General features: G+C 39.9%; 1 protein-coding gene across 3 annotated transcripts in view; it reads right to left on the bottom strand.

Annotated features, from left to right (window-relative positions):
- LOC110676020 overlaps positions 1 to 26,197 on the bottom strand; it is a 68,512-nt gene extending 42,315 nt beyond the window's left edge. Inside the window, exons 1-3 of one of the 3 annotated variants that reach the window (XM_021842373.1) lie at positions 25,707 to 26,197; positions 17,298 to 18,907; positions 16,918 to 17,240 (exon numbers count right to left, since the gene is read on the bottom strand). In XM_021842373.1, coding sequence (XP_021698065.1) covers positions 16,918 to 17,240; positions 17,298 to 18,907; positions 25,707 to 25,993 — 2,220 coding nt within the window. In that variant the 5' untranslated portion in view covers positions 25,994 to 26,197. Of the gene's footprint in view, positions 1 to 8,481; positions 9,277 to 9,419; positions 9,921 to 16,917; positions 17,241 to 17,297; positions 18,908 to 25,706 lie in introns of those variants that run through there. The other 2 variants (XM_021842401.1, XM_021842361.1) reach the window with 2 other exon arrangements.
- Positions 26,198 to 27,259: the final 1,062 nt, after the last annotated feature.

The raw sequence follows: 27,259 nt of genomic DNA, 5'->3' as shown, positions 1-27,259 counted from the left end.
CTTCGTACCGAAGAATCCGAGACCGGCTTACGCTGAGCTTGTAGAGCACTGTTGATGATCAACGCGGATTAAAACTGGTATTCTTCACGCAGAGGAAGTGAACATACCGATTGCTCACCTACGGAGATCTTCTCAGCGTATAATTTCCAGTCGATATGTTTCGTAAGGTCATACGCGACATCGATCTGATGTGTCTGACGCAAGTTATGGAACAATGAACCGATGCACGGGTTCACTATTTGACGTTTTAGCGGTGCCGTGTTATTTATGTGATCAATGGATCAATGCTCGAGTTCACTAATTTGACGTTTGAACGGTGCCGAATTCATTCGTTGCCATGGTCACGTAAATAACACGGCACCGCTCAAACGTCAAATAGTGAGCTCGTGCATCGGTCCATAGATCAATGGACCGATGCACGAGTTCACTATCTGACGTTTGAGCGGTGCCGTGTTATTTATGTGACCATGGCAACGAGTGAATTCGGCACCGCTCAAACGTCAAATTAGTGAACTCGTGCATCGGTCCATGCAAGAGTTCACTAATTTGACGTTTGAGCGGTGCTGATTTCACTGGTTTCCATGGTCACATGTTATTGGTTATTGGTCCATGGATCAATGCACGAGTTCACTAATTTGACGTTTGAGCGGTGCCGTATACACTCGTTGTCGTGGTCACATACATAACACGGTTCCGCTCAAACGTCAAATACCGTACACCCCCGTTAATTTGAACGATACCTCATGCAAACCATCGAAGTTCATTTTTAATTTGAACATCTAGTCACCCTAGAATCGTGTTTCTGGTCACCTCTTTCACTGTTTTGTTTTGATTCTGCGTTCCGTTTTACAGCGTTCCATTTCACTTTACTCCGTTCCAGAAGCTAAGTGACGTTTGAACCATTTTTAATCTGAACGATGTGCAAATTAGCGGGGTACAAATTAAAAAGTGTTCAGATTAAATGTGGTCAAACCAACGGGGATACCCGGTAATGATTTCGTGCAGTGGTCCATTGGTAACTGATATTTTGATTGGCAGGTGATCACTACCATTGAGCTCTCGCCGAGCGGTGTCACGAACACATTTTGTGCTTGAACCAAATTAATCATGTAAAAAATCGGCAAAATTGTTACCTTGACTTTCTACTGACAAACATCCAAGAAGATTTCTACGTTAATGAAAGTATTGCACCCTTGTGGAAAAATGAAGCATTTCATACAGCACTGGAATACTCATTATTTATTCACAATAACTGCAGACCCACAGTGTGCGAATATGAGGATATCTATGAATACGATAATGCAAATTATGAAAACATAAAAAATAGAATAAACTTAATTGACTGGCAATCACTGATCAGAGAAGAAAATAATGTCGAAAAAGCTGTTGATATATTTTACAGTTTACTAATGGAAATTATTCGTGAAGAGGTACCTCTCAAAAGGAAAAAACTTTTTGGTAATTCAAAAAATCCCATCTGGTTCAATAGAAATATCAGGAATTTAAAAAATCGAAAGCAAAAGGCTCACAAAGTTCATAAAAAACATGGAAGTGATGATAATATGCAGAAATACCTGGACTTATGTGAATTATTCGACCAATTCTGCACTTGAAGAGTATAATAGAAAAATTGAGAGCGATATAAAGTCATCCCCAAGAAGTTTCTTTAATTATACTAAAACAAGATTAAAATCAAACAATCTACCATCAAAAATGCAACTTGACGATAAAGACGCTAACAACCCGGAAGAAATTTGCCACCTCTTTTCAACGTTTTTCCTAGAAATCTATACGACATTTTCAGAAGAGGATCGGGACCTAAATTATTATTCATTCTTCCCTGCCCCCTCAAATGACATTAGTGTGCACCAGATAAGTGTACAAGACATCTTATCAGGCTTGAAAGGATTGGATGCCACAAAAAGTGCAGGACCTGATGAAATCCCTCCAGTATTTATGAAGAAGCTTGCTGTTGAATTAACATCTCCTTTGTTTTGGCTGTTCAATATGTCACTAAAATCCGGCAAATTTCCTAAAATCTGGAAGAAATCATTTTTAGTACCTATTTACAAATCTGGGAAGAAAACTGATATTCGTAATTATCGTGGAATTGCTATAATTTCCTGTATTCCGAAGCTCTTTAAATCCATTGTTAATAGAAAATTGTTTGGGCAATTAAGGAACATAATTACAAATGCACAACATGGATTTTTTAAAGGCCGTTCCACTTCTACAAATTTACTAGAATTAACCAATTATACTTTGAATGCTATGGACAACGGTAACTATGTAGAGGCTCTGTATACTGATTTCAGCAAAGCATTTGACCGCATTGACATCTCTATGTTACTCTTCAAGTTAGAAAATATAGGATTTGATAAACCATCTTTGAACTGGATGCAATCATATTTAACAAATCGGCAACAAATAGTGAGATATAATGGTAAAAAATCGAATCCTATCCATGTTACATCAGGAGTTCCTCAAGGCTCACATCTAGGACCTCTTCTTTTCATGTTATATGTAAATGATATTTCCTACATTCTTAAGCATATAAATATTCTTATCTATGCCGATGATATGAAGTTATTCATGGAAATCAAGTATGCTAACGACATTGACATCTATCTGAGTGAAATATCTATTTTCGATGAATGGTGTAGTAAAAGCCTACTTCAGTTAAATTTAAAAAAATGTAATTTAATTACTTTTAGCAGAAAGCGAAACACAGAAGAAACAACTGTAGTTTTAGGAAATCAAATCGTTGAAAAATGCGATAGGGTCAGAGATTTAGGCGTAATTTTAGACTCAAAACTCACTTTTATCGATCATTACAACACCATTATACATAAAGCAACAAATATGCTCGGTTTTATCAAACGCTTTTATTCTAACTTTATTGTAGTATAGCATGGTCTCCTTTTATGAAGACGCATGAAGAACGTCTTGAATCAGTTCAAAAGCAATTTATGTTATATGCTCTTCGTAAATTGGGCTGGACATCCTTCCCTCTTCCATCTTATGAATCAAGATGCATGCTCATTGATATTCAGACATTGAAAAAGCGCCGCGAATTCGTTATGGTTTCATTCGTGAACGATATTGTTTCGCATCGTATTGATTCTCCTAACCTATTAAACAGTTTAAATTTTTATACTCCTTCCCGGCAATTGAGGAATCGTAACTTGTTTTTTATTAATCACCGTCGTACTAATTATGCAAAATTTTCTCCTCTAAACCGAATGATGAGTTTATATAATCAACATTGCGAGACAATAGACTTAACAATGTCGCGTAGTAACCTAAGCATATACTTTAACTCTGTAAGATATAGCAGTATATAGATTTAAGTGTTAACATGTAGTCTACTTTGATTGACGATAATAAATAAATAAATAAATTTCCACGTGCAACATGCTTGGAGGATCTGGAGGTCTTATTCGTGTTGCATCCCCAGTGTTTAAAATATACCCCGTCTAGCACTAAAACGAATAGCGCCTTCCGCTTTTTTACTAGCGCTGCCTTCCCAGTACGTTAAACCTAATGTCGGAAGTAGTGCGCTGTATGGCAGTGATGGAAAGTGACGAACATTTCTTCTGAACTGGAACAAAAACGCTCCCGAGCGTCAGAGCGCTGGTTTACTCGCATCTGTCGGCTCCCGAGTAACTGGAGCTAAAAGTGATTCGCGAACCTGTTCAGAGCTGTTCAGAGTCATATTGTGCTTTTGGGAAAAATGCTGCTTCCCTTCCGAGATTTCTGGTTTTCAAGGGCTTTTGACTACAAACTAGTAGTTTGCTGTCGATATGATGGTTATACAATTATTTTGTCTGTCAAAACCATAATAAATCACACCTTGCTCGGTTACTCGCGAGTAAACGCTCCCGAGCTTGTTGCTACAGTCGACTCTCCACATCTCGATGTTCTACATCTCGATAGCTCTCCCTATGTCGATGATTTTTTCGGTCCCTTCATTCTGCATACATTTTTCACTCTCCATATCTCGATATCCTCCTTATCTCGATATCTCCCTATCTCGATGTGATTTTCGTTCTCAATTTTCTCTCCGTATGTCGATATGCCCATTATCAAAGGTTACTAGACTAGATTTTAGAGATTCAAAACAATTTGCGAAGACGAAATGACATCTGTTTGTTTTTTATTTTCCTGGCAACGGAGTGATTTTCAATCTAGTATTCGTTAAAAAAATGTTCTATGTCTCGATCTCTCCCTATCTCGATGGTTCCTTCGATATTGAGATGTGGAGAGGCCACTGTACTTCTTTTGACATGTTCTCCCGAGCAGACGGGTGCGGACTTACTCACACCTAGTTAGTTCCCGAGTCTGTGATGTTTGTTATGCGTTGGTATACACTCATGAGCAGCTTCGCGATGCGAACTTTTTCAGCACTGCTGTATGGAACATCAGATGATCTAGTAAAAAAAGCGGAAGGAGCTATTCGGTTTAGTGCTAGAAGGGGTATAGCCAAATTGAAGTAATCGCAGAGATCATAAATAAGGGTTGCGCGGTTGTCGTCTCTCGGTGACCCCCAGGCTGTAATAGGGTCCTAAAGCCATGTCCCAATTTTAGTGCCAAACGCTTAAGTTTAGGCCGATAACATATGTTTACTTAATTTTCTAATGTTTTCCGTTGGTTTGAACCCAAAAAACATTTTTTTTTTAGATTTTGGCTTAAACTCAAATTTTGGGTGTATTTTGTTTTCCGTGTCCCTTCCGAAATGTCAGATAGGAACAACCCCAGTGTTAAAACTAAAACCCCTGTGGTGTTTTTGTCGACTAAGCGAACGTCAAACATGATCTTAAGTGTCAAGGTTCATTTATGGACCCAATTTTTAAAATAAAGTTAAACATGATATAGCCGTTATTGGAGCGGGAAAAAATGCTTAAGTAGTTGCAGTAAGATGCTCTTTCGTGTTATTGAATAAAAACAAGGTTTCATTAAAAATTTTAGGACCCAATTGAAATCTCTTAGGATCAACCATGGCGCAGGCATTGCTTCGTATATCACTGCAAGGTGTCTTTGTGACATTCTAGCATTTGGCGGAAGATATAAGCTAGCTACACTCGGGCAGTGATATGACATGCAACTAGGTACTTCAATACCTGTCAGCGGGGGAGGTTCGATTCTATACCGGGTACCCCCGTTGGTTTGACCACATTTAATCTGAACACTTTTTAATTTGTACCCCGCAAATTTGCACATCGTTCAGATTAAAAATGGTTCAAACGTCATTCAGCTCATGGAACGGAGTAAAGTGAAATGGAACGCTGCGAAACGGAACGCAAAATCAAAACAAAACAGACAAAAGGGTAACCAGACACACGGTTCTAGGGTGACTAGATGTTCAAATTAAAAATTAATCCCGATGGTTTGCATGAGGTACCGTTCAAATTAGCGGGGGTACACGGTAAAAGGAGTGGAGCTTGTTGATTCCCAAGAGCACCCCTCCATACCCTATCCTTCGATCCTGACGAAAAGTATTAACAGGGTGTCCATTCAAAATCAATTACCGTATTTTTCCCGGTTGCCCAAAATATTAACAAACTGATGGCAAAATGATCTTTGGACTTGATATTCTAGTTATTTACGAACCATTATTAACTATACCTATTTATAAAACGCTATAAGCTTCCAAAGGTTGAAATTTCGAAAACGTTTCGGACAAAAAGATATAAACCGTTTGTTCAAATATCTGAAGACCGTCCACTCACTAGAATTCATAGAAAGTTCAGAGAGAATTCGGAATTATACGAACAAATGTCTGCTCTGTGTACCTAAATTTAGACTATATTTCGACAAAAGGGCAAAATTCAATTGCCAATCTATTACCTTCTGAGAATGCCTTTGGAACTGTGCGTAAGACATGGCCCTTCCTTGAGAAATTCTTGATCTGGTGGAACCTATGTTGAAACCAAGGAGAGATTAACCGAAACGATATCCCCAAATACGTTTTTTCATCTTCTATGAAGTTGGCTAATACTTATGTCATAAATCCAAAATTGCGTCTTCCAAGATTAGCATGAATCAAAAAACTTGCTTAGAATACCTAAAGGCCCATCAAAAGAATAATTGAAGAAATTTGTTGGAGATGATAAGAAGGATTCGCTGTAAATATGAAGAAATCCATATAAAATCTCTTCAGGGGCCTCATAAGACCTTTATTATAGATCAAGGACTACTCCAATTAGTAATCGAGATAAGGCTTCACCAAGAATCAGTATCATCAATAATGAAATAAATCCTCCTAACGGAAATCTTAATTAATCTGACCATGATTTAAAAAAAAATTGACTAGAAATGTGCCAAATATTTTTTTGGTTTAGCTTTCTACTAAGAATTTCAATCAATATCAGCCAAGGATCTATTCTAATACCCACTAAAAACCATGTTAGCAATCGACTGCTAAATTTTTCAGTGATCTCTCAGAAAGAACTTTCAAGAAATTGGTCAATTATCAGTTCGATATCCGTAAGGATTCCAGCAAAGATCTATTTAAAAATTGGCTATGATCTAGATGGAAATTTAACAAGAATCTCGCCAATAACCTTTCCAGGAATCCCTAAATACCCTTCTTGTATTCTTTGTACTTCTAATATTTTGAAAAGATTAATCTGTCTGATAAATTAAATAAATTCTCTGATTAAAGAATTAATTAAACTGTCTACCAACTCACCAAAAAGTGCGAAGTTCGATTGACAAACAGTCGTACCCTTTGTGGAAAAAAAAAATCTAGTTTTTCCCATAGGGCATGAAATTTTAACAAACTGGTTTTTCCGGAAATACGCCTGGGATTTTTACGAAAATTTCTCTGGAGTTCTTCTGAAATTACTTCTAAGCTTTTTAAAAGAATTCTGTTGGAGTACTTCCGGGTGTTTCTTGAGGACTCTTCACAAAAAGCTTCTGGAATCCTTCCGCAAACGTTCATAGGGCTTTTCTGGAATTACTTTTTAAATTCTTCTGGATATCCTTCTAGGACTTTTTCTCTAAAGCTCTTCCTAAAATCCTGCTGGAAATCTTTAAAATGCCTCTCAAGGATTCTTCTTTTTCAAAAAAATCTGGAATTCTTCAAGAAATACTTCTGAGCAGCTTCCATAAAACCTTTTTTTCGGCAATGCCTCTTCAATTCTTGCGTAAATCTTCTCGAATTCTCCCGAACATCCAGTTGAAATTCTTCGGAATATATTTCAAGGACTCTTTCGTGCAACCTCTGGAATTTGTCCGGTAATTTCTTTAAGATTCTCCCAGAAATCCTGCTGAAATTCTTCAGGTTATTTTCGATGATTCTTCTTGAATTCTTCCGGAAATCCCTTCGAGATAAGTCCATAAATTTCGTTGGCATTCTCCCGGAAATTCATCGAGAATCGTTCCGGAGATCCTCCTGAAATTCTTCAGGAAATCCTTCGAGGATTGATTTCTCGGTGTGTTCTCCTAATTCCCAGATATTTCCCGGTCATTTGTTATTCCCGGGTTTTTTCCCGCTTTTCCCGGCTTTCCCGGATGGATGGACACCCTGTATTAAAGTCATGGAAAGTGACATTTTTATCCGAAGTAAGCTATGTTTCACAAAGAGCAAATACATCACAGCGTGTGATATGAATCAAAAATTTAAACGCATCAATATTTTAAAGAATGCTTCTACAATTCCACTGTAGCACTTCGATTATATCTCCGACTTCATTGGCTAAATTATCCATCGAAAGATATGAAAGATTCAAGAATCGGCCATTTGGAAGCCCAGTTGCTTCAAAAAAGGTTTCACCAAAGAATGTGCCATGGTAATAAGCTGTCTTGTAGCGGGTGAGACTTCCATCGTTTCGAAGATGATATCCACTATCCCAGAAAGAGTCAGTTTTCCGGAAACATCATTATGTTCCTGCTGACGAGTTTGATGATTTTCTAGGCGAGAAATTGGAACAACTGGGATTTTAGATATTCCTGGAAGTACCGGAAAGTCTCCAGCTGAGTCACTTCTTAATTTTACCAGAAGGGAATGGAAAGTTTGTTGAACAGGAACATTATGTAAAGCGTGCTTTACATAACGTTGCAATATTTTTTAGCATAACTGCATAAGATCACCTAGACTGTTTTAGCGAGTTAATGGTATGTTTCTCCCGCTCTATGTACCTCGGGCATGCGGTAAGATCGTGAAGAGCTTGACCACAAGTTGTACATTTTGGTTCCGTCTTGCAGGAACCCTCGGCATGTTGATTACCGCACTTGCAGGATTAGTTGTTACTCTGACGTGAAAATTTGTCAAGGTAGTTGCAAAAACACACTCTATCATGTTATTGGGTAAAAGCTTGAAATTATCTAAAATCTTAGAATCATTCTATCAAAAATGACTGTTTTTAAAGCGATCTGGCGGAACCTCTGAACATTTTTTAAGTTGATTTGTTCTACAAAAATGCTATTAATAAGTATATTGTTCATTCTTTTCGAACATTATTTTTGAGTCATCCTTACCTGCAATCACTGCTCTCGTCTATTGCACACTGGAACTTGCCATTGACAGACTTCACGTATTGGATGGCTATTTTACAGTAGTTGGTCTCATTGGAATTGTTCGATTTCTGACGCTCATCCGAAAGCTCCTTCTTGGATTCCGTTTCGACCTTCTCCGGTGGAGGAATCCTTACCGTTCGCGCTTTTCGCTTCGGCTGATTGCACAGATTATTGGCCACCGCAGCCTTCGGGTGTGCAGTTCGGAAGTGCCGAAAGAAACAAGACATATCCCGCCGGTTTCGCGAATAGGAGCAAACCCTTTGCTCATCTATCGCACATCGGTACGTGTTCCCGGACCTTTTGATGAACTTGGACATAGAAGTTGCGGGCGATTTCTTGGTGCGCTTCGGACTATTCGTAGGAGACACAGCGTCCTTGCTCGCTTCTATTGCCTGGGGGATCTCTTTCGGTGGCACTCCCGGTATGAAACCTTTCCTCTCAGCCTCCCACTTGTGCTTCATACGGAAGTGTCGAATGAAATTACCCAACTCGAGAACCCCCTGCGAATAGCCACATCCGCTCTGCTCGTCTATGGCGCAATGATGGCGACCGTCGTCTTGCTCCACTATGTAGTGGACAGCAATCTGATTGAAGGTGAACGATTTCCGTTTCTTCCTGGAAACCGTCGTTCTGTTCCCATCGTCAGCTAACGCCTCGAGAAGCTCCTCATTTTCCTCGGGGTCCATCAGCTCCGCATCGCATGGTTCCATCTTCAGAACCAGCATGCTGGGGTCAGCCGCATCAACGGAGGTCTCACTGAAAACCAATCAGAGTTTAACATCGCAGTAATAAATCCCTGGCTGGTAGCGACTGGTCAGTATTCACACGAACCGTGTGACCGTGTTTTAAGAAGAGACCTGCTTCCAGCCCTGTAAGAATCTCATCATCATCCTCCTTACCCCGGGGTTGCCAATCCATCCTCATCCAGTTCCGCCAGGAAAGCTTCATTCGCCTCGAGGCACCGCTGCCGGAAGCCGTACGCCGACCGGAGATCTTCCACGCAGCTCAAGCACACAAACTGCGGCAGGTTCCGGTCGATGGTGACCAGGATTTCCGTCAGCTCGTAGATCATATCCGCCACGGTTTTCCCGTCGTTCTCCGTTAGTATCGCATCGACCGGACAGACTTGATACTGACGAAGTGGCGCCATCCGACACGTTCGGCAGCGCAGCAAAGCGGACGACGATGGTGAGGCTGCCATGCTTATTTTATCCATTTTATCAGCTGCAGTAAACTGTTCACTTTTATCTATTATCACTCACTTTTACTTGCAATAGATCAATTTGAACGCATTTTTTGATTCCTCATCTAATCTATGATGATAAAACTCGAATCAATTTCCCCGACACCTTCACTTTGTTTGCAGTTTCGTTTTGTTTGTCGCTTATCGATGATGAAAAATGATCATCACTTTCAAAAGGCATCATGAAGAGATGAGGGGACAACCAGAAATGGAACGACTGAAAACAAACTTGGAATACTTGTTGGCGTAGGACTACTAACGTGAATCGCGTCAGTCCCATCCGCCTTTTCATCGAGTGCACGCTCCTTCAAAGTGTGCAGCCATTCCGCTGTCAGTGCTTTTGGGCCTTTACTCTCATATGAAAGAATATGCACAACCTTCCGAAATTAGCTTCTATGTCAAGTTAGAAAGATATAGGTATTAAAACTTTTTGTCCAAACGGTTCTTCGTTCCATAGCTCGAGGAAGGCGTGACATTGATTCTCATATTTTTATTCCCCAGGTTCTGCTGCATTTTTTCTCCCATTTCTCCGCTTTTATAAATATTTTGCTTTGAGATGACAACAAGCTCACAGACGCTTTTTTGTGTCATTTAATAGGGAGACTTACGGCTTCGGCACCATTCGACTACCGTGCACCCCCGCTAATTTGAATGGTGCCTCATGCAAACCATCGGGGTTCATTTTTAATTTGAACATCTAGTCCAGGGGGGGTATACGCAACGAGGTTCGCCTACCGTTCATGTTTTGTGGGGTGTATTAGTTTGGCTCACAACGCTGCTAGGCATCCCGCTGTTCGAGTGTTGAAATGCATCAGCATTTGCTGTCTGGCATGGCCCGCGTTTCGACCTGTGCTGTTTGGGTCGGCCCGCGTGAAAGATGATGCTGTTTGGGACGGCCCGCCCGAGAGATGATTGTTAGGCGAGCATTGTTTGTAGTTGACAGCCGTACACCAACCCTGATCTAGTCACCCTAGAATAGTGTTTCTGGTTACTTCTTTCACTGTTTTGTTTTGATTCTGCGTTCCGTTCTACAGCGTTTCAATTCACTTTTCTCCGTTCCATCAGCTAAATGACGTTTGAACCATGTTTAATCTGAACGATGTGCAAATTAGCGGGGTACAATTTAAAAAGTGTTCAGATTAAATGTGGTCAAACCAACGGGGGTATCTGGTATTATCGGCGAATTAATTCACTCATTACGCATGGTAAAGATGGACAAATTATGGGTGGAATTATGAAAAAAATCCCCGTGCTCGGCTGGGATTTGAACCCAGGACTCTTGTATGCTAGACGAGCGCTTTACCAACTAAGCTACCGAGCCACTTGGTGACCCAATAACTGAGTTGGTTACAAGTTTTAGAATTCAAATCCCTACAGACCACGCGGACCCCTTTCATAACCCATATCCATAGAATATCACTACACACCGAAAAGCGAGTGCGATTTATTTAGTGTTGAAACTGTAGGTATTATGTAGATACGATAGGCATATACCGTTACTTATCCATAGTATTGCGCTGCCAGTACCTATATATTTGCAAATTTGAGTTAATTTTTTAAACATTTCTCGAACACCAAAAACAATGGAAATGGATCATTGAAGGTAGTTTTTGTCAGTGCTCACCGCATCAAAAGAAAGGATATGGGATTTAACATTGTGACAGCATTGCTGTTCTGTCAAACACATAAGGCTACGGTGGCGCTATCTATGCTTTCCATAGCGGCCGTTTTGGTTATTTTAATGATCCATTATTGTTTTCTCGGGTCCCGTGCGTTGCAGCTAATATGTGAATGGATAAAAAACTGATTTTAAAATGCGGCGAGTTGAGGCACGTCGCGAGTCTCACTGGCGCGATCCGGTTTGGTGGCGGTGCGACAATATTTACAGAAAAGAGGATCGATGAAAAAAAATCGATCATGGGACTTACGCCCTTATTCTAGCACACGCTTGATATATGAAACATATATTGACTCTAATCTTGATGTTAACATTTTTTACAAACAAAACTTGATAGATATACTCAACTGCACTGTGACGTCACGCATCAATTTTGACAGGTACTGGTCCTGTTGTTTACAGTTTGGACTTCGTATTTTTTTCGAATCATTCTTAATTTCGTGAAAGTTTGCTGCGAGGAGAGGTCAAATCCACTGCAGATACCCACGGATCGTATTATTCTATCTTCCTACCGTGGAAAATCGTCACCATCAGCATGCTGGTGATAGAAATGCGAAGATTGAAAAATGATGGAAAAAACGACTAAGTCCGAAACGTAAACAACAGGACCAGCAGCTGTCAAATAAGTGAGGTTAGGCTCGTCATATGCAGCGCTCTATTGACAATGCTCTTGACACTTTAACAAATTCCATTGTTGAAGCCAGGAGCATTGCAATTCCAAAATGTGAAGTAAAATTTGAATCCGTGACTATAGACGATGATGTTAAACTCTTGATCCGCCTTAAAAACGTGAGGAGAAAGCAATTTCAACGCACTCGCGATCCTGCTATGAAAATTATATGGCAGGATTTGCAGAAAGAAATCAAGAGACGTTTTGCACAATTAAGAAACAAAAAAAAAATCAAAATAAGATTTCTCAATTGAACCCTGGCTCTATGCCCTGGTATACATAATTGGGGCCGTACTGGAGTTGGTCCCAATGTGCTCGAAGCATTCCTGCTCGTAGTTACATGCCTCGCCGTTTGTATCGCGACCACTATGCCATAATCGGAACTTGGGAGGTTCGTTAAGCCCCTGGACTAGCGTCCCTGCTGCCCTGTTGATCGTGTAGAAACATGTAAATGTAGAGTTGATAAATGTTTGCTACAGTACTTTTCGCATCCCTGCTCCGGACACTACAAGACTCATCTGTTCCAAATTCCAAACAAATTCGCGCTAAAAAATAGTTAACCAACGTGCGTAGTTCGAATTTTGACACGTCGCAACTCGATTGCGCACTATAGCGAAGCAAGTCGCTACGTTGCGAAATTGGTCAAAAATCTAACTTTGCATTTGCACGTTGGTTAACCCATTTTTCGATGCGAAGCAGTAAAATATAGGTATAGAGACGATTACAATACTCCCACAGAAAAATGATATTGCTGTGTGCATTTGAAATGCAAATATCAAATGCGGGAACACCAAACGCGGTAAGATTTTTCACAAGAAATGCGATGTCAAAGATAGATTTTTCTTGCTAGGGCGGCGGTGATTTATGTAATCGTTGCTAGGAGTCCTTTTATTAGTTTGTGTTACCGCATTTGGAGGACGTTTGCTCAACATTTGCATCTCAAAAGCAAACAGCAATTCCTACTCCCATAGAATAACCTACACGGAGAAAATGAAGTACTCAAAAGTGAGTTCATTCCACTCAATTCCGGGGGTTCGTGCGTTAACCTAATTTTGGGTTGACGGGGTAGAAGTTGTTTTCATTTGCAGCCGTGCGAAAAAATACATACTGGCTAAGTTCTTTTCACTCAACCGGCAGATCAAATAACTCAACTTCCAGTACTGTGCCGCTTACTCAAATTTGAGGTAACGCACCAAGGTTCGGTTTTTGGGTTGTTTTGCTCTTCGCTCTCTGACAACAATAGAAGGAGCGAATAAAATGGGGAGAGAAAAATAACTCAAAAGTAAGTTAAAAAATACTCAAATATGGGTTTTCCGTTTTCTCCGTGTATGGGTCTCTGCACAAAAATAACTCCCTCTCTTTCACTCTTCCACGAAATTAGTAAACAACAAGGCCAGTAAACGTCAAAATCGCTAGCAAAATCAAAACAGTGAAGTGCCCCATGGGGCTCTGCACTGTTTTGATTTTGTATAGGATTTTGAAGTTTACTGGCCTTGTTGTTTACTGGTTTCTTGGCAGAGTAAAAGAGAGAGGATGATTTTTGTGCAGAGCTCCATTCCAAACTTTTTGAAAAACATGAGTGTTTTCATTGTTACCAACGCATATGTCATCACTAGATCTCACTCATACACACAAAAGGATCACTAGCAAATGTTATTAGCACCGTAAGAAAAGCGCAGCGATGATAGGCTTGACCATCAATCCCAAACGAAGTTGGTACATAGTTGCAGGTAGATATAGAGGTGGTGATGTTGAAGCTGATCGGGAGTGTTTTTTACCCTTCTTACAACCATAAGAAGGGTATAAAGATCGCTTGAAAAACCGACTTTTGATCCGAGGCCCGGAGGGCCAAGTCTCATATACCAATCGATAGAGCTCGACGAACTGAGCACATGTCCGTGTGTGTATGTGTATGTGTATGTGTGTGTGTATGTGTGTGTGTATGTGTGTGTGTATGTGTGTGTATGTGTGTGTGTATGTGTGTGTGTATGTGTGTGTGTATGTGTGTGCGTGTGTTACAAAAAATGTCACTCAATTATCTCAGCCGTTTGTCAACCGATTTAAACACTTTTAGCTCTAAAAGAAAGCTACAACATTCCCATAGAACGCTATTGAATTTCATTGCGATCGGACATTTCGTTACAGAGTTATGATTCAAACAGTATCGTGAAGTACTAGAAAAAGCATATTCTTATATTTTCAACTGTCTGCATTTTGATCGATATCTCAGCCATTTTTGAACCGATTTAAGTTCTTTTATCGGCTAATGAAAGCTCTGACATTCAATCATAAGCCTTCAAATTTTCATTGAAATCGGATTACTAGTTTCAGAGATATCATTGGAAGAATTTTTTAAAGTACTGGAAAAAAAAAATTCTCTGAAATATTCATATTTTTTACATTTTGATCAATTTTTCAGCTATTTTAAATCCAATTTAAGCTCTTTTTTCGTCGATTGAAAGCTCGGATATCATTCACAATCATATAGCAATCGAATTATAAATTACAGAGATAAAAATCATTATTTTCAAAAATCTCTAAAATTCCCCTTTTTACCCTTCTTACAACCATAAGAAGGGTATAAAGATCGCTTGAAAAACCGACTTTTGATCCGAGGCCCGGAGGGCCAAGTCTCATATACCAATCGATAGAGCTCGACGAACTGAGCACATGTCCGTGTGTGTGTATGTGTGTGTGTATGTGTGTGTGTATGTGTGTGTGTGTATGTGTGTGTGTATGTGTGTGCGTGTGTTACAAAAAATGTCACTCAATTATCTCAGCCGTTTGTCAACCGATTTAAACACTTTTAGCTCTAAAAGAAAGCTACAACATTCCCATAGAACGCTATTGAATTTCATTGCGATCGGACATTTCATTACAGAGTTATGATTCAAACAGTATCGTGAAGTACTAGAAAAAGCATATTCTTATATTTTCAACTGTCTGCATTTTGATCGATATCTCAGCCATTTTTGAACCGATTTAAGTTCTTTTATCGGCTAATGAAAGCTCTGACATTCAATCATAAGCCTTCAAATTTTCATTGAAATCGGATTACTAGTTTCAGAGATATCATTGGAAGAATTTTTTAAAGTACTGGAAAAAAAAATTCTCTGAAATATTCATATTTTTTACATTTTGATCAATTTTTCAGCTATTTTAAATCCAATTTAAGCTCTTTTTTCGTCGATTGAAAGCTCGGATATCATTCACAATCATATAGCAATCGAATTATAAATTACAGAGATAAAAATCATTATTTTCAAAAATCTCTAAAATTCCCCTTTTTTTAATTTAAACCTGCACATAAATCTTAAAAAAATCGCTGGCAAAATCATTTTAGGACATCAATTTTTCATTTTTCGATATTATTTTACAGGATGGCAACATGAGTTTATAGACCCTCTTAAACTATGATAATAAGCGTATGAAAACTAATAAAGTTCGATATCCGCCTTTTGACGTTCAGTTTCCTGGACTTTTTCGCAAACCATTAAACTATTAGGGCAGATAGAACATAGTCACAACATCCTAAAGTTTAGTTATACACCGGGGATTCGCTGGTTGGAACACGACTGCCTTCCATCTAGCGAATCCGACTCGTTAGTAGGAAAGACTGACAGCTGGTGAAAATGCTCCACACGAACGCATCTGGACAGCAAATCGCCACAAAACGCACATTACATACGCATATATTCTATATATGGAGACTTCAAAGCGACGATTCTCAGACGTCAAAGTCAGTTTGACATTTTCTGTTGACATTTGAGTGCTTTTAGTTGGAATATTTTCCAACCAGCGAACATCCAACCATCGAGTCATTCCATTTAGCGGAACCCCAACGAGCGAAACCCCACTGTACTGGTACAAGGTTCCAAATGAATGATGAATAATAATTATCTCATACCTGTATGGAAATGTAAGAAGGGTTCAGTCTCACCATCGGTGGATTAAGTCAGGTTTTTTAATTTAAACCTGCACATAAATCTTAAAAAAATCGCTGGCAAAATCATTTTAGGACATCAATTTTTCATTTTTCGATATTATTTTACAGGATGGCAACATGAGTTTATAGACCCTCTTAAACTATGATAATAAGCGTATGAAAACTAATAAAGTTCGATATCCGCCTTTTGACGTTCAGTTTCCTGGACTTTTTCGCAAACCATTAAACTATTAGGGCAGATAGAACATAGTCACAACATCCTAAAGTTTAGTTATACACCGGGGATTCGCTGGTTGGAACACGACTGCCTTCCATCTAGCGAATCCGACTCGTTAGTAGGAAAGACTGACAGCTGGTGAAAATGCTCCACACGAACGCATCTGGACAGCAAATCGCCACAAAACGCACATTACATACGCATTTATTCTATATATGGAGACTTCAAAGCGACGATTCTCAGACGTCAAAGTCAGTTTGACATTTTCTGTTGACATTTGAGTGCTTTTAGTTGGAATATTTTCCAACCAGCGAACATCCAACCATCGAGTCATTCCATTTAGCGGAACCCCAACGAGCGAAACCCCACTGTACTGGTACAAGGTTCCAAATGAATGATGAATAATAATTATCTCATACCTGTATGGAAATGTAAGAAGGGTTCAGTCTCACCATCGGTGGATTAAGTCAGGTTTTTTAGCATTTGTTTGCTCAACTCAAAATCAGTGTCCACCATCTAGATTCAAAGAACATGTAGGGCATCACTTATCAAGATTCCATCATCAGTTCCGTTCCGACGAGATCCATATTATGTTTCTGCGATTACACATCGATAGTAGAACCTAAAGTATGTTCTCACTTACCTTCAACTCGTCCCGCTGCTCCCCGCTGAACACCACCGATTCGATATAGTTGAAGCGCGGATCCAGCAGCAATCCAGCCGTGAGTGCCACCTGTTGTCGCAGATCGGCAACCTGTCGCGCGCACGATTCGGTCAGCACTTTCAAAAGTGGATTGTTGCCAAAGCGCACGCTTCGGCGTAACTCTTTAATCGTCACCAACCACTGCATGTAGAACTCGGAGAAGACGTAATTGCGGGATTGGGTCATGCGTTTGGCCAGGGTGTAGAGCGGTTGGAAGGCCTCGAGGAAATCGGTGACGTACTGCCAGTCAGATTCGCCGAAATCTAGGAAGGAAGGAAAGGATTAAGTTCATGGAATTGGAACGGTAAGGGATGTCATACCTAGCTCAGGATGGTCCTGCACCAGCTGCGTGATGAACTGCTTTTGTCTGGAGATGGTTCGAATCATGTGGTACTTGGCTGGCCACCTGTAGGCGGTGTTCGTGCCTGGATACGAGGCACCATTGGCAGCGAAAAGCTGACGGAGGCGAGAGTCATGCAGAGCATGGGCAAATTTAAGGATCCGACTGATGCTGGGGTCTGTTTCCGGTAGGATAGCATTCAGAGCAAGATGGAGGTGTCGGAGCGGTCCTCTTAGGACGGTGAACTGGTTCCGAAGAAGGGTTGTAAGGGATTCTAAAAGTTCTTCTAGGCGGGCTAGATCAGTTCCGTCGGAATCGGCGCCGATTTCGAGATTCACTGTCTTTTCGAAAGCTTTGGGTAGCTTGCCCCTCAGGAGGAACATGTCGGTTCCATTCTCGACAACTATTCCGTAGATTTGACCGTGCTCCAGGGCGTACCTTTCTAGAATTTCAAATATACTGGAATGGAGTTGTTCAATGGTTTCATGAGAATGAACTTGAATGGCGCCAAGGAATCGCGTCTGAATGAGACGGTCCTGCTCGAATTGGGCACTCAGCACTAGGTAATGCTGACCATGTCTCGCCGTAGATTCAATCAGAATCGATACCAGCTTGTGTTGCAGCTCCAGACGTAAGCCAGTGGCAATCCTTTCCGCCATGAGACTAATGGCTCTGGTAATTGAGCGAGCATTTATATCAATGTCCCAAGGTTTGGCCAGGACGTCTAAAATACTGCGGAACGCGTCCCACTTGAAGCAGTCCAACGGGAGCCTGTGCTGGACAACCATTTTGAGGATGTTCTTGATGAAAGCCTTGCCGCAAATCTCGACGCCGCCCTTCGCATGGACCCGAAGGGTTTCCGGAGTTTTGAGCTTCTTCATTTCTATCTTCTCAATCAGCAGCTTTTCTTCCTCTTTGGATTTAGCCTTGAACAAGCCTTTGGCAACTGCGGCCGTTGTATGCATCTCTCGACAATGACGTATGAAGTTCCCCAGATCGACGTTCAACAGCGAATAGTTACACTTACTATTCCTATCGATTATGCAGTAGTAACGTTCCCCGATTTGCATCATGCATTCCTTGGCGATGCACCTGAAGGTTCGCTTCTTAACCTTATTCTGGCGAGGAGAAACCGAAGTTTTCTCCTTATCACGGTCTGGGTGTCGGAACAGTCCCTTGGTCATCGCCACGATGGAATGCGATGAACGGCAGTGCTTCACGAAGTTCCCTATATCTATGTCCAAACTTGAAGACCGTTGGCACCCGCTGCTTCTGTCGATCACGCAGTAATACCGATCTCCTCTCCGTTCCACACATTCCTTCAGGACGATATCGGTGAATGTCGATCTCTTTTTCTTAGGCTGCTGCTTCTTGGCCTTTCTGGTCTTGCCAGCTTTAGCCTTCTGCTTCTTGACCTTCTCTGTCACTAACTCTTTCGTCCATTCTTCTTCTTCATCATCATCTACTTCTTCTTCATCATCATCTACTTCTTCTTCCTCTTCCGGTAGACTATAGAGATTCGATTCCTCCGTTTGCAGGTCCGGGTCGAAAGCTTCCTCCTTTATCACCACCATTTCGCAATCTTCGGTCCTGGAAATGATACCAAAGTTTGAGATGCAGATGGCTCGACACCACGCCTCAAATCTTCAAGAGCACAAATCTAGAGAACCAACCAGCCGTCCAAGATGAAAATTTGATCGATTGGTCACTCGCTAGTGTTGACCAATCGATTCATCTTAAATCGTTGTTTGGTTCTCTAGAATTGTGCTCTTGGATATTCGAGGTATAAAGGTTCAAATAGGGTTACCATAGGTACTCTTTTTCCAGAATAATGTATTGCTTTTGACACGGGTAGCAGTATCAGGTATCAGGTATCAGAAGGCCGGCTCCAAAGGCACGTTCCCCACCAGTTGGGAGATTTGTGCCATCGCCATATTTGAGCCTATTTCATCATCTACCCGTTGGGAGAGGAAAGGGAAGGGAAAGATGGGAGGAAATAGGAGTGGGGTCCCTTGAAGAGGGAAGATCGCATAAGCGAAATGAGAGCATGTAGCTCCATACCACAATGGGTTCGAACAGCGCCCTAAAAAGAGCACTGCAAAACGCATGAGCGTAAAGAGAGCCTATACCTCATTACCACAGCGGGTTCAGAATAACAAAATGTCCTGAAGGTCCGGGCTTCTGAATTCAGTTTCACTTAATAAGTGTTTACCAAGTAATTGGAATCGCATTTGCGAAAAAACTGGACAGTTACATATCAGGTGATACGAAGTTCCATAATCTGAGTAACAACTATCACACACAAATGAGTCAGCACGCTGAATATTTGCCATGTGATAGTTGAGTCGGCAGTAGCCTGTCAACGCTCTGACCAAGAGACTGCAATTCTGCTTTGACAGATTTGTTAAATACTTCGCCACCCTTGGAGATGGCTCAGTAATGTACAATTTTGTTTGACGACATGACTCCAAACTATTCCAATATTGCTTGTGCTGAGTTGCCGCCCAAGAGTTTATTTGAAGCTTCACCCAGCTCTTTGAAATTGGAATAGCCGGCTCAGGGCCAATGAAGTCATGCGATGCTCCATCGCGAGCTAGCTCATCAGCCAATTCATTTCCAGCGATGGAAGAATGGCCAGGTACCCATACAAGGTTTACCGAGTTGACTGAATTCAGTTCCTCAATTGAGTTCGACATGCGATAACAAGCTTCGACCTTGAGTTGGCCGAAGCGAGAGCTTTTATAGCAGCCTGACTATCTGAACAGAAGTATATGACTTTACCCATTACGCGCTGTTGAAGTGCTGATTGCACTCCACACATAAAAGCAAATATTTCCGCCTGAAAAACGGTGCAGTTTCTACCAAGTGAGTAAAACTGATTCAGCCTTAGCTCACGAGAATATACTCCTGCACCAGCTCTACCTTCTAGAAGGGAGCCATCTAGGGTTTTGGTACCGGGAGTACCGGTACCGAAAGTACCGGTAATACCGACCATTTTTGGTACCGAAATACCGGTACTGGAAAACATTGAGTACCGGTATTTTCGGTACTAAGGAAAAATTCAATAATTGTTTGAATCAATGAATTTCTTCACAGTTAACGGTATGTAAGTTTGATAAAGTTCGTTGATTAAAGAACGTATTTAGAGTCTTATTCTAATTATCATCCTTTCATCACTAAGTATGGTTCATCTCCGTACATAAAATCGTTGGAACAGAGAAATCATTATTAGCGTCTTGTTTCCGTTCAAAATATGTTTTGGAACATTTAAAAAACAAACCGAGGGTAATGTGATTAAACAGGAATGATACATTAGATCTTATGGTTACCAAAGATTAACGAATTATCAATTATCGAATACAATTGAAGCTGCTGATGGTGAATATCAAGCTTTCTAGAAAACTAGGCACAAATATAAAGAAAGCTCTCAGGATATTGAAGCATTTAAAGTTACTCGAATTATGACACTAAGACTGACAGAAATTGACAGGAATAATTCGTGTATTACGAGTCTGTTCAAGGCGAAATATTTGTTGACGTTTCACGATGCATGGGTAACAAAATCCGGATGAACCCAGAAGGAGCTTTCTCCGTGTCAAATTTCAGACACGGAGAAAGCTTTTTCTGGGTTCATCCGGGCTCTAGAATTGTGCTCTTGGATATTCGAGGTATAAAGGTTCAAATAGGGTTATCATAGGTACTCTTTTTCCAGAATAATGTATTGCTTTTGACACGGATGGCAGTACCTATGCAATATGTAAGCGATTTATTTTTCATCATTAACATCTTGAACAATATTCAATTGCGTTTTATAGCATAAAATAATAGGTACCGTACACCCCCGTTAATTTGAACGATACCTCATGCAAACCATCGGGGTTCATTTTTAATTTGAACATCTAGTCACCCTAGAAACGTGTTTCTGGTCACCTCTTTCACTGTTTTGGTTCGATTCTGAGTTCCAATCCACTTTACACCGTTCCATGAGTTAAATGACGTTTGAACCATTTTTAATCTGAACGACGTGCAAATTAGCGGGGTACAAATTAAAAAGTGTTCAGATTAAATGTGGTTAAACCAACGGGGGTACCCGGTATTGGCTTCTGAGGTTTTTTCAAAATTTTAGATAATTTCCAAAAGGGCTTAGAGCCAGGGTTCAATTGAGAAAACTTATTTTTTTTATTTTATCTTTTATTTCTTAATTGTGCAAAATGTTTCTTGATTTCTTTCTGCAAATCCTGCCATATAATTTTCATAGCAGGATCGCGAGTGCGTTGAAATTGCCTTCTCCTCACGTTTTTAAGGCGGATCAAGAGTTTAACATCATCGTCTATAGTCACGGATTCAAATTTTACTTCACATTTTGGAATTGCAATGCTCCTGGCTTCAACAATGGAATTTGTTAAAGTGTCAAGAGCATTGTCAATACCGTGCACCCCCGCTAATTTGAACGGTACCTCATGCAAATCATCGGGGTTCATTTTTAATTTGAACTTCTAGTCACCCTACGAACAACAGAAAATCATACTTCTGGTTACCCCTTTTGCTGTTTTGTTTTGATTCTGCGTTCCGTTCCACAGCGTTCCATTTCACTTTACTCCGTTCCATGACCTGAATGACGTTTGAACCATTTTTAATCTGAACGATGTGCAAATTAGCGGGGTACAAATTAAAAAGTGTTCAGATTAAATGTGGTCAAACCAACGGGGGTACCCGGTATAAGTTTGTTAATCAACTATGTGTCTCATATGGAACAACAAAATCTAATTTGTTTGTAACGACTCTTCTTCTATTAATATCAAGAGGCTGTAAGATAACCAAAATCTTGATAATGTGTATTCATAACCAACGTTGTTTAAACTCTTATTCAATCAACTTTCAAAAACACATACAAATGAGGAACTGAAGCGATGTCAAGGTTATATGCAACGTTTGATCGTCACATTATACAACACATACTCTTATTCAACTGATGTGGCTATTATAAAATGCTAGTTAAGCGAACATGTTTATTACAGGGTACCCCCGTTGGTTTGACCACATTTAATCTGAACACTTTTTAATTTGTACCCCGCTAATTTGCACATCGTTCAGATTAAAAATGGTTCAAACGTCATTTAGCTATTGGAACGGAGTGAAGTGAAAAGGAACTCAGCGAAACGAAACGCAGAATCAAAACAAAACATCCAAAAGGGTAACCAGACACACGTTTCTAGGGTGACTAGATGTTCAAAATAAAAATGAACCCCGATGGTTTGCATGAGGTACCGTTCAAATTAGCAGGGGTGCACGGTAATTGCCCTGGATTCAGAGGCGTTCCGTGAGGAATTTGATTACCTGTGCACTGACTCGCACAAACCGTTCATTTTGAATTATGAATACGAATTTTTCAATTGATTTTTTAAAATGTATTTCAGCTTAAAATGTAATATCTTATTATTAACAGCTTAAAATATAATTTCCAATACTGTATGCAATCTTGAAGTGTCTGGAAGCTATTATATTTGTTGCTCATTGGACGTATTTTTTGTTTGTTTTCTTCGTTTCAATCACTAGTTGTAAGTTTTAAGAATTTTGGATGATTCCAATATACAATGTTTAGGGACAAGAAAAATTCTCAAAATTTCGCTGATATCAAGGCGATGAAAGAAAAATTTTGCGTATTAAACGCGGTCCCATAGTTTGATAATATTTGACATAAAAATGTATATTTACAGTAAAAATGACTTTTATATGCGTAAAATTCAAGCATTTTTCGTATTTTGCGAACTGAGATAATAAGTTTAATATCATATTAACAATACAAAATTTAAAGCAAGAAGAAAGACGTTTAACTTAAAACTAAAAGATTAGCACATTTTTTTATATGAAACTCGGCTTACAAATAAATAAACCATTCTTATGAGCAAAAATCTGAACTTTTCTGAGATTATCATATTACCCTTCAGAATTCAACTATTTACGCGTTATTTTCCATGTTTCGCGATGAAGGATAAATTCCGTGGATTTCGTGGCTTTCGCGAAATTCCGAATCTCCATTATTCCTAACGTTGTTATTCTATATAATAATTCTTATTATTTACAGCTTGTCAATCGTATCACGATATCTTAGCTTTTCGACGATGTCCAGCACTGGTACATCTCTTTGTATACTTTTGTTGATACATCACAGCTTTTAAGTGAAATGATGACTGACTGTTGAACGCTGAGACCCACTTTACGCCCACCGCAATTTATCAGTTGTCGGTCTATTGAGCAAGAAAAACTATATTCACACATAGTTTATAAATCAATTCAAAGCCACATAAATTTTGTGTATTTAATAAGATAAAACATAATCAATTTGGCCAATATGTTTATAACATCTAGTTTTGCTTCCAATCCAAAATTCCAAAATTCCAAAAATTGCGCCTACTATCGCGCGACACCTGGAAGCTCCATGCAACATACATACACACAAAGCATGTATCGCGTTGACGCTTTCTCTTCCAACAGCAGACGTCGTGACGCCAGTTGCACGCGCTTTCTCAATTCTTGCAAAGGGGCGATCCATTAATTACGTAAGACATTTTTTGGGATTTTTCAACCCCCCCTCCCCCCATGGTAAGATTTTTTGTATAAAAATCAAAAATAAATTGTATGGTGCGTAAGAAATCTCAAACCCCCCCTCCCCCCATAAGCCCTTACGTAATTAATGGACGACCCGAAACCAATGCGAGCGTCATGGGCAATTTCTCTCTCGGGTGCACAAATTTGAGTGAACCAGATTTTACCTATACAACGCCACTGTTGCTCTAGAAATGCCAATAGAGCTTAGGCTGTGAACCGTTTCACCAGTTCGTTTAACTTTTAGTTAAAATTTGACAGCTCGGTAGTTATTTCCCCTCCGGTTACAAATAACCCTGCTCTGGAGCATGGTTAAACTTGACAGTTCGAAAGTTATTTTCTGCTCTTGTGAATTTGAGAATAACTAACCATCTGTCAACTTAGTTCTGAAATAAGTACTCGACTGTCTAAGCTCAAATGGGTCGACCGCGATGTTCAATTTAACCATTTGAGGGGAAAATAACTAACGAAATGTCAAATTTTAACTAAAAGTTAAACAAACTGGTGAAACGGTTCACAGCCTTAGTGACATTTGAACACACGTAGACTAGCATACGCTCGTCATACACAGTTTGTTTTTGTTTTCCTCAAAGAAACTTGCACACGCTTTTCAGACTCATCAAAATGCATATAGAAATATTACCCAATTTGAAAGATTTACACCCGGATTCTGGGTGTTTTTTGAGACAGAGTGCATATTGTTTTCCTCTAAGGTTCACAACTACTTCTACACTAGGGCACCCATACCATTTGGGCGTGATAACCACTATACAAATGCACATTCCTGCTGTGTCCATACACGCTATTTTCGTGCACAAGAAAGAGTGCACGGCTGAAATGAACATTCTCTGCAATACGATGGAGACGCATGGCAGTTTGTTTTGTTTGCTTGGCTGTTTTCGCTTGCTGGTTGAGCAAGACCATGAGGGGGAGAATCAAACGGTTTGTTCACTGAGGGAGATGCACCAATTGAAGGTGAAGAAATCAAACAACATTTTCAAAAAACTACACATTATGAATGTTAGAAGTATTGAGAATTATAATATATACCGGGTACCCCCGTTGGTTTGACCACTTTTAATCTGGACACTTTCTAATTTGTACCCCGCTAATTTGCACATCGTTCAGATTGAAAATTGTTCAAACGTCATCTAGCTCATGGAACGGAGTAAAGTGAAATGGAACGCTGTGGATCGGTACGCAGAATCAAAACAAAACAGTGAAAGAGGTAACCAGAAACACGGTTTTAGGGTGATTAGATGTTCAAATTAAAAATGATTCCCGATGGTTTGCATGAGGTACCGTTCAAATTAGCGGGGGTGCACGGTATTAACTTCTTGTATTTGACTCTTTGGAAGATCTGCTAGAGTAAATGCTGGAAGATATTTGAATGAAATCTTTATGAAATTTATTGAAGGTCGTTGTGTTGGATTTTCAAAGCATTTCCCGAAGAAAATTTTGAAGAAATTCCTCTTAGCATGTCTTGGAATATCTATGGTCGAATTTCTGATATAATTCTTTAGAAATTTCTGAGGGATGGCTGGAGGAGTCCCTGAAAGTATTCCAGTAGAAATGTCTAGAGAAATCATTAGAACATATTCTAAAGCTTTTCCTTGAACATCAAAAGTTTGAGCGGTATTAAAAAAGCGCACGAGATGGATAATATAAAACACTGTGCCTAGGTAGTTTGAAGAAGTTCAGCGAGAACAGGTTGTTTGTAACCTTTTTCCGGTGGGAGCGAATACATTAATCCTGAATCCAATTGAAACCCTGAAAAACTTACCCATCCCCCTCTTCCTGGGGCATCCCCACCAGGTGCTCCCGCTGCAGCCTGGTATTGGAGCTGATGACCATCTGCCGGAAACCGTGGGCCGCCACCAGCTTCACCAGGCAGTCCGGACAGATTTGCTGCGGCAGGAGCGGATCCAGCGTCACCAGGATGTCGGACACTTCGTAGATCATCTCGGAGATGGCCACTCCGCTCTGGCCACAGGCTATGACCGGCACGTAGATCGAGCGGCCCGGTTCCTGCTGCTTGCAGCAGGTTCGGCAGAGCAACTGTTCGCTCATTTCCGGATCCGATTCGTTGGTACTACAGAACACTACTCAATCAAGCCACTTTCACTAGAAAACACACTTTTTTACATCTAATATTCTTAATTTATGCACAAAACCCCGATTGATATTCGAAACGTATCGCCAACAGTTTCAGATTATTTTCTATTTATGGTGCTGTTTCAGCGCGTTCCGCAATTAAGTAAATAGGAACGTAAGTGAAAATGCACAATGATGATGATGATGACAGCTAAGCTGATGCCAATGTGATGGATTTTACTAGTAAAATCCATCACATTGAGCTGATGCCCCGTAGATGTTCAGAACCGGTTACACTGACTACTGTGAATCTAACACCCATTTTTCATCACCTTTTTTTTATTTTCCGTGTTGGTGGGAATCTAACACCCAGTTTTTGTACCGGTGTTAAAAAATGGAGTGACTTTGTAGGGTAGGTGTACCAATTATGGATGCAATATGTCAACAGTAGTAATAAAAATCAAGTTGTAACCGCGTTTCTAAAACGCAAGCATGACTTTTTGGTGTCAATTACTAGTTTAAAGCCTTGCGAATCTGTTGATTTAAACAGTTTTAGTACTAAATTGACTTTAAGCTTCTAAAAATGGATTTTAAAAAGTGTTGTCTTTGTACCCATTATGGCAATAGCGTTCCTAGCATTCGACATAAAAGTGTACCAATTATGGACTATCGAATATTTGCACGAAATGAACTCAAACGCCATGAAGAGCGAATGATAATGCAACGCTAATATGTGATGAAGATATCGTTCATAAAATTTTCCAAAAAATTTGGGTTAAATAGATGTTAAATCATTTTTTTGCAATGGGTTCATGGGAGAAAATTAATTTTCGAAAAAGAAGTAAAAATGTAGTGTAAATGCAAATTATGATACAAAACAGCATTAATGATCTCACATTACCTTTCCAGTGCCAATTTTTAACGAAAAAAGAGGAAAAATTCAAAAATCGAGTGTCGCTGAAAACCCCTCTCTATCATGAAATTAGCATCTTCCGCTCGCGAACGTTTTCGAACGTGTGATTGAAAAATCTTAGTAATTGAGTACAAAACATGAAGATAATGCCTTACCGAACCGTCCCGTCGTGGAAGTCACCCGTAAAATAGTTTAAATTCTTTTATTTTACTGATCAAAAAATGTAAACAAACCGCCTCCAGAGTACTGCCATAATTGGGCTCTCATACACTCTTTGTACCAGTTATCGACATAGTGGAAATAACACGATTTCCAACTTAAAACAGTAG

Source organism: Aedes aegypti, chromosome 1 (genome assembly GCF_002204515.2).
Source record: "Aedes aegypti strain LVP_AGWG chromosome 1, AaegL5.0 Primary Assembly, whole genome shotgun sequence".
Classification (NCBI taxonomy): Eukaryota; Metazoa; Arthropoda; class Insecta; order Diptera; family Culicidae; genus Aedes; species Aedes aegypti.
This window is presented reverse-complemented; position numbering and strand designations above follow the sequence as displayed.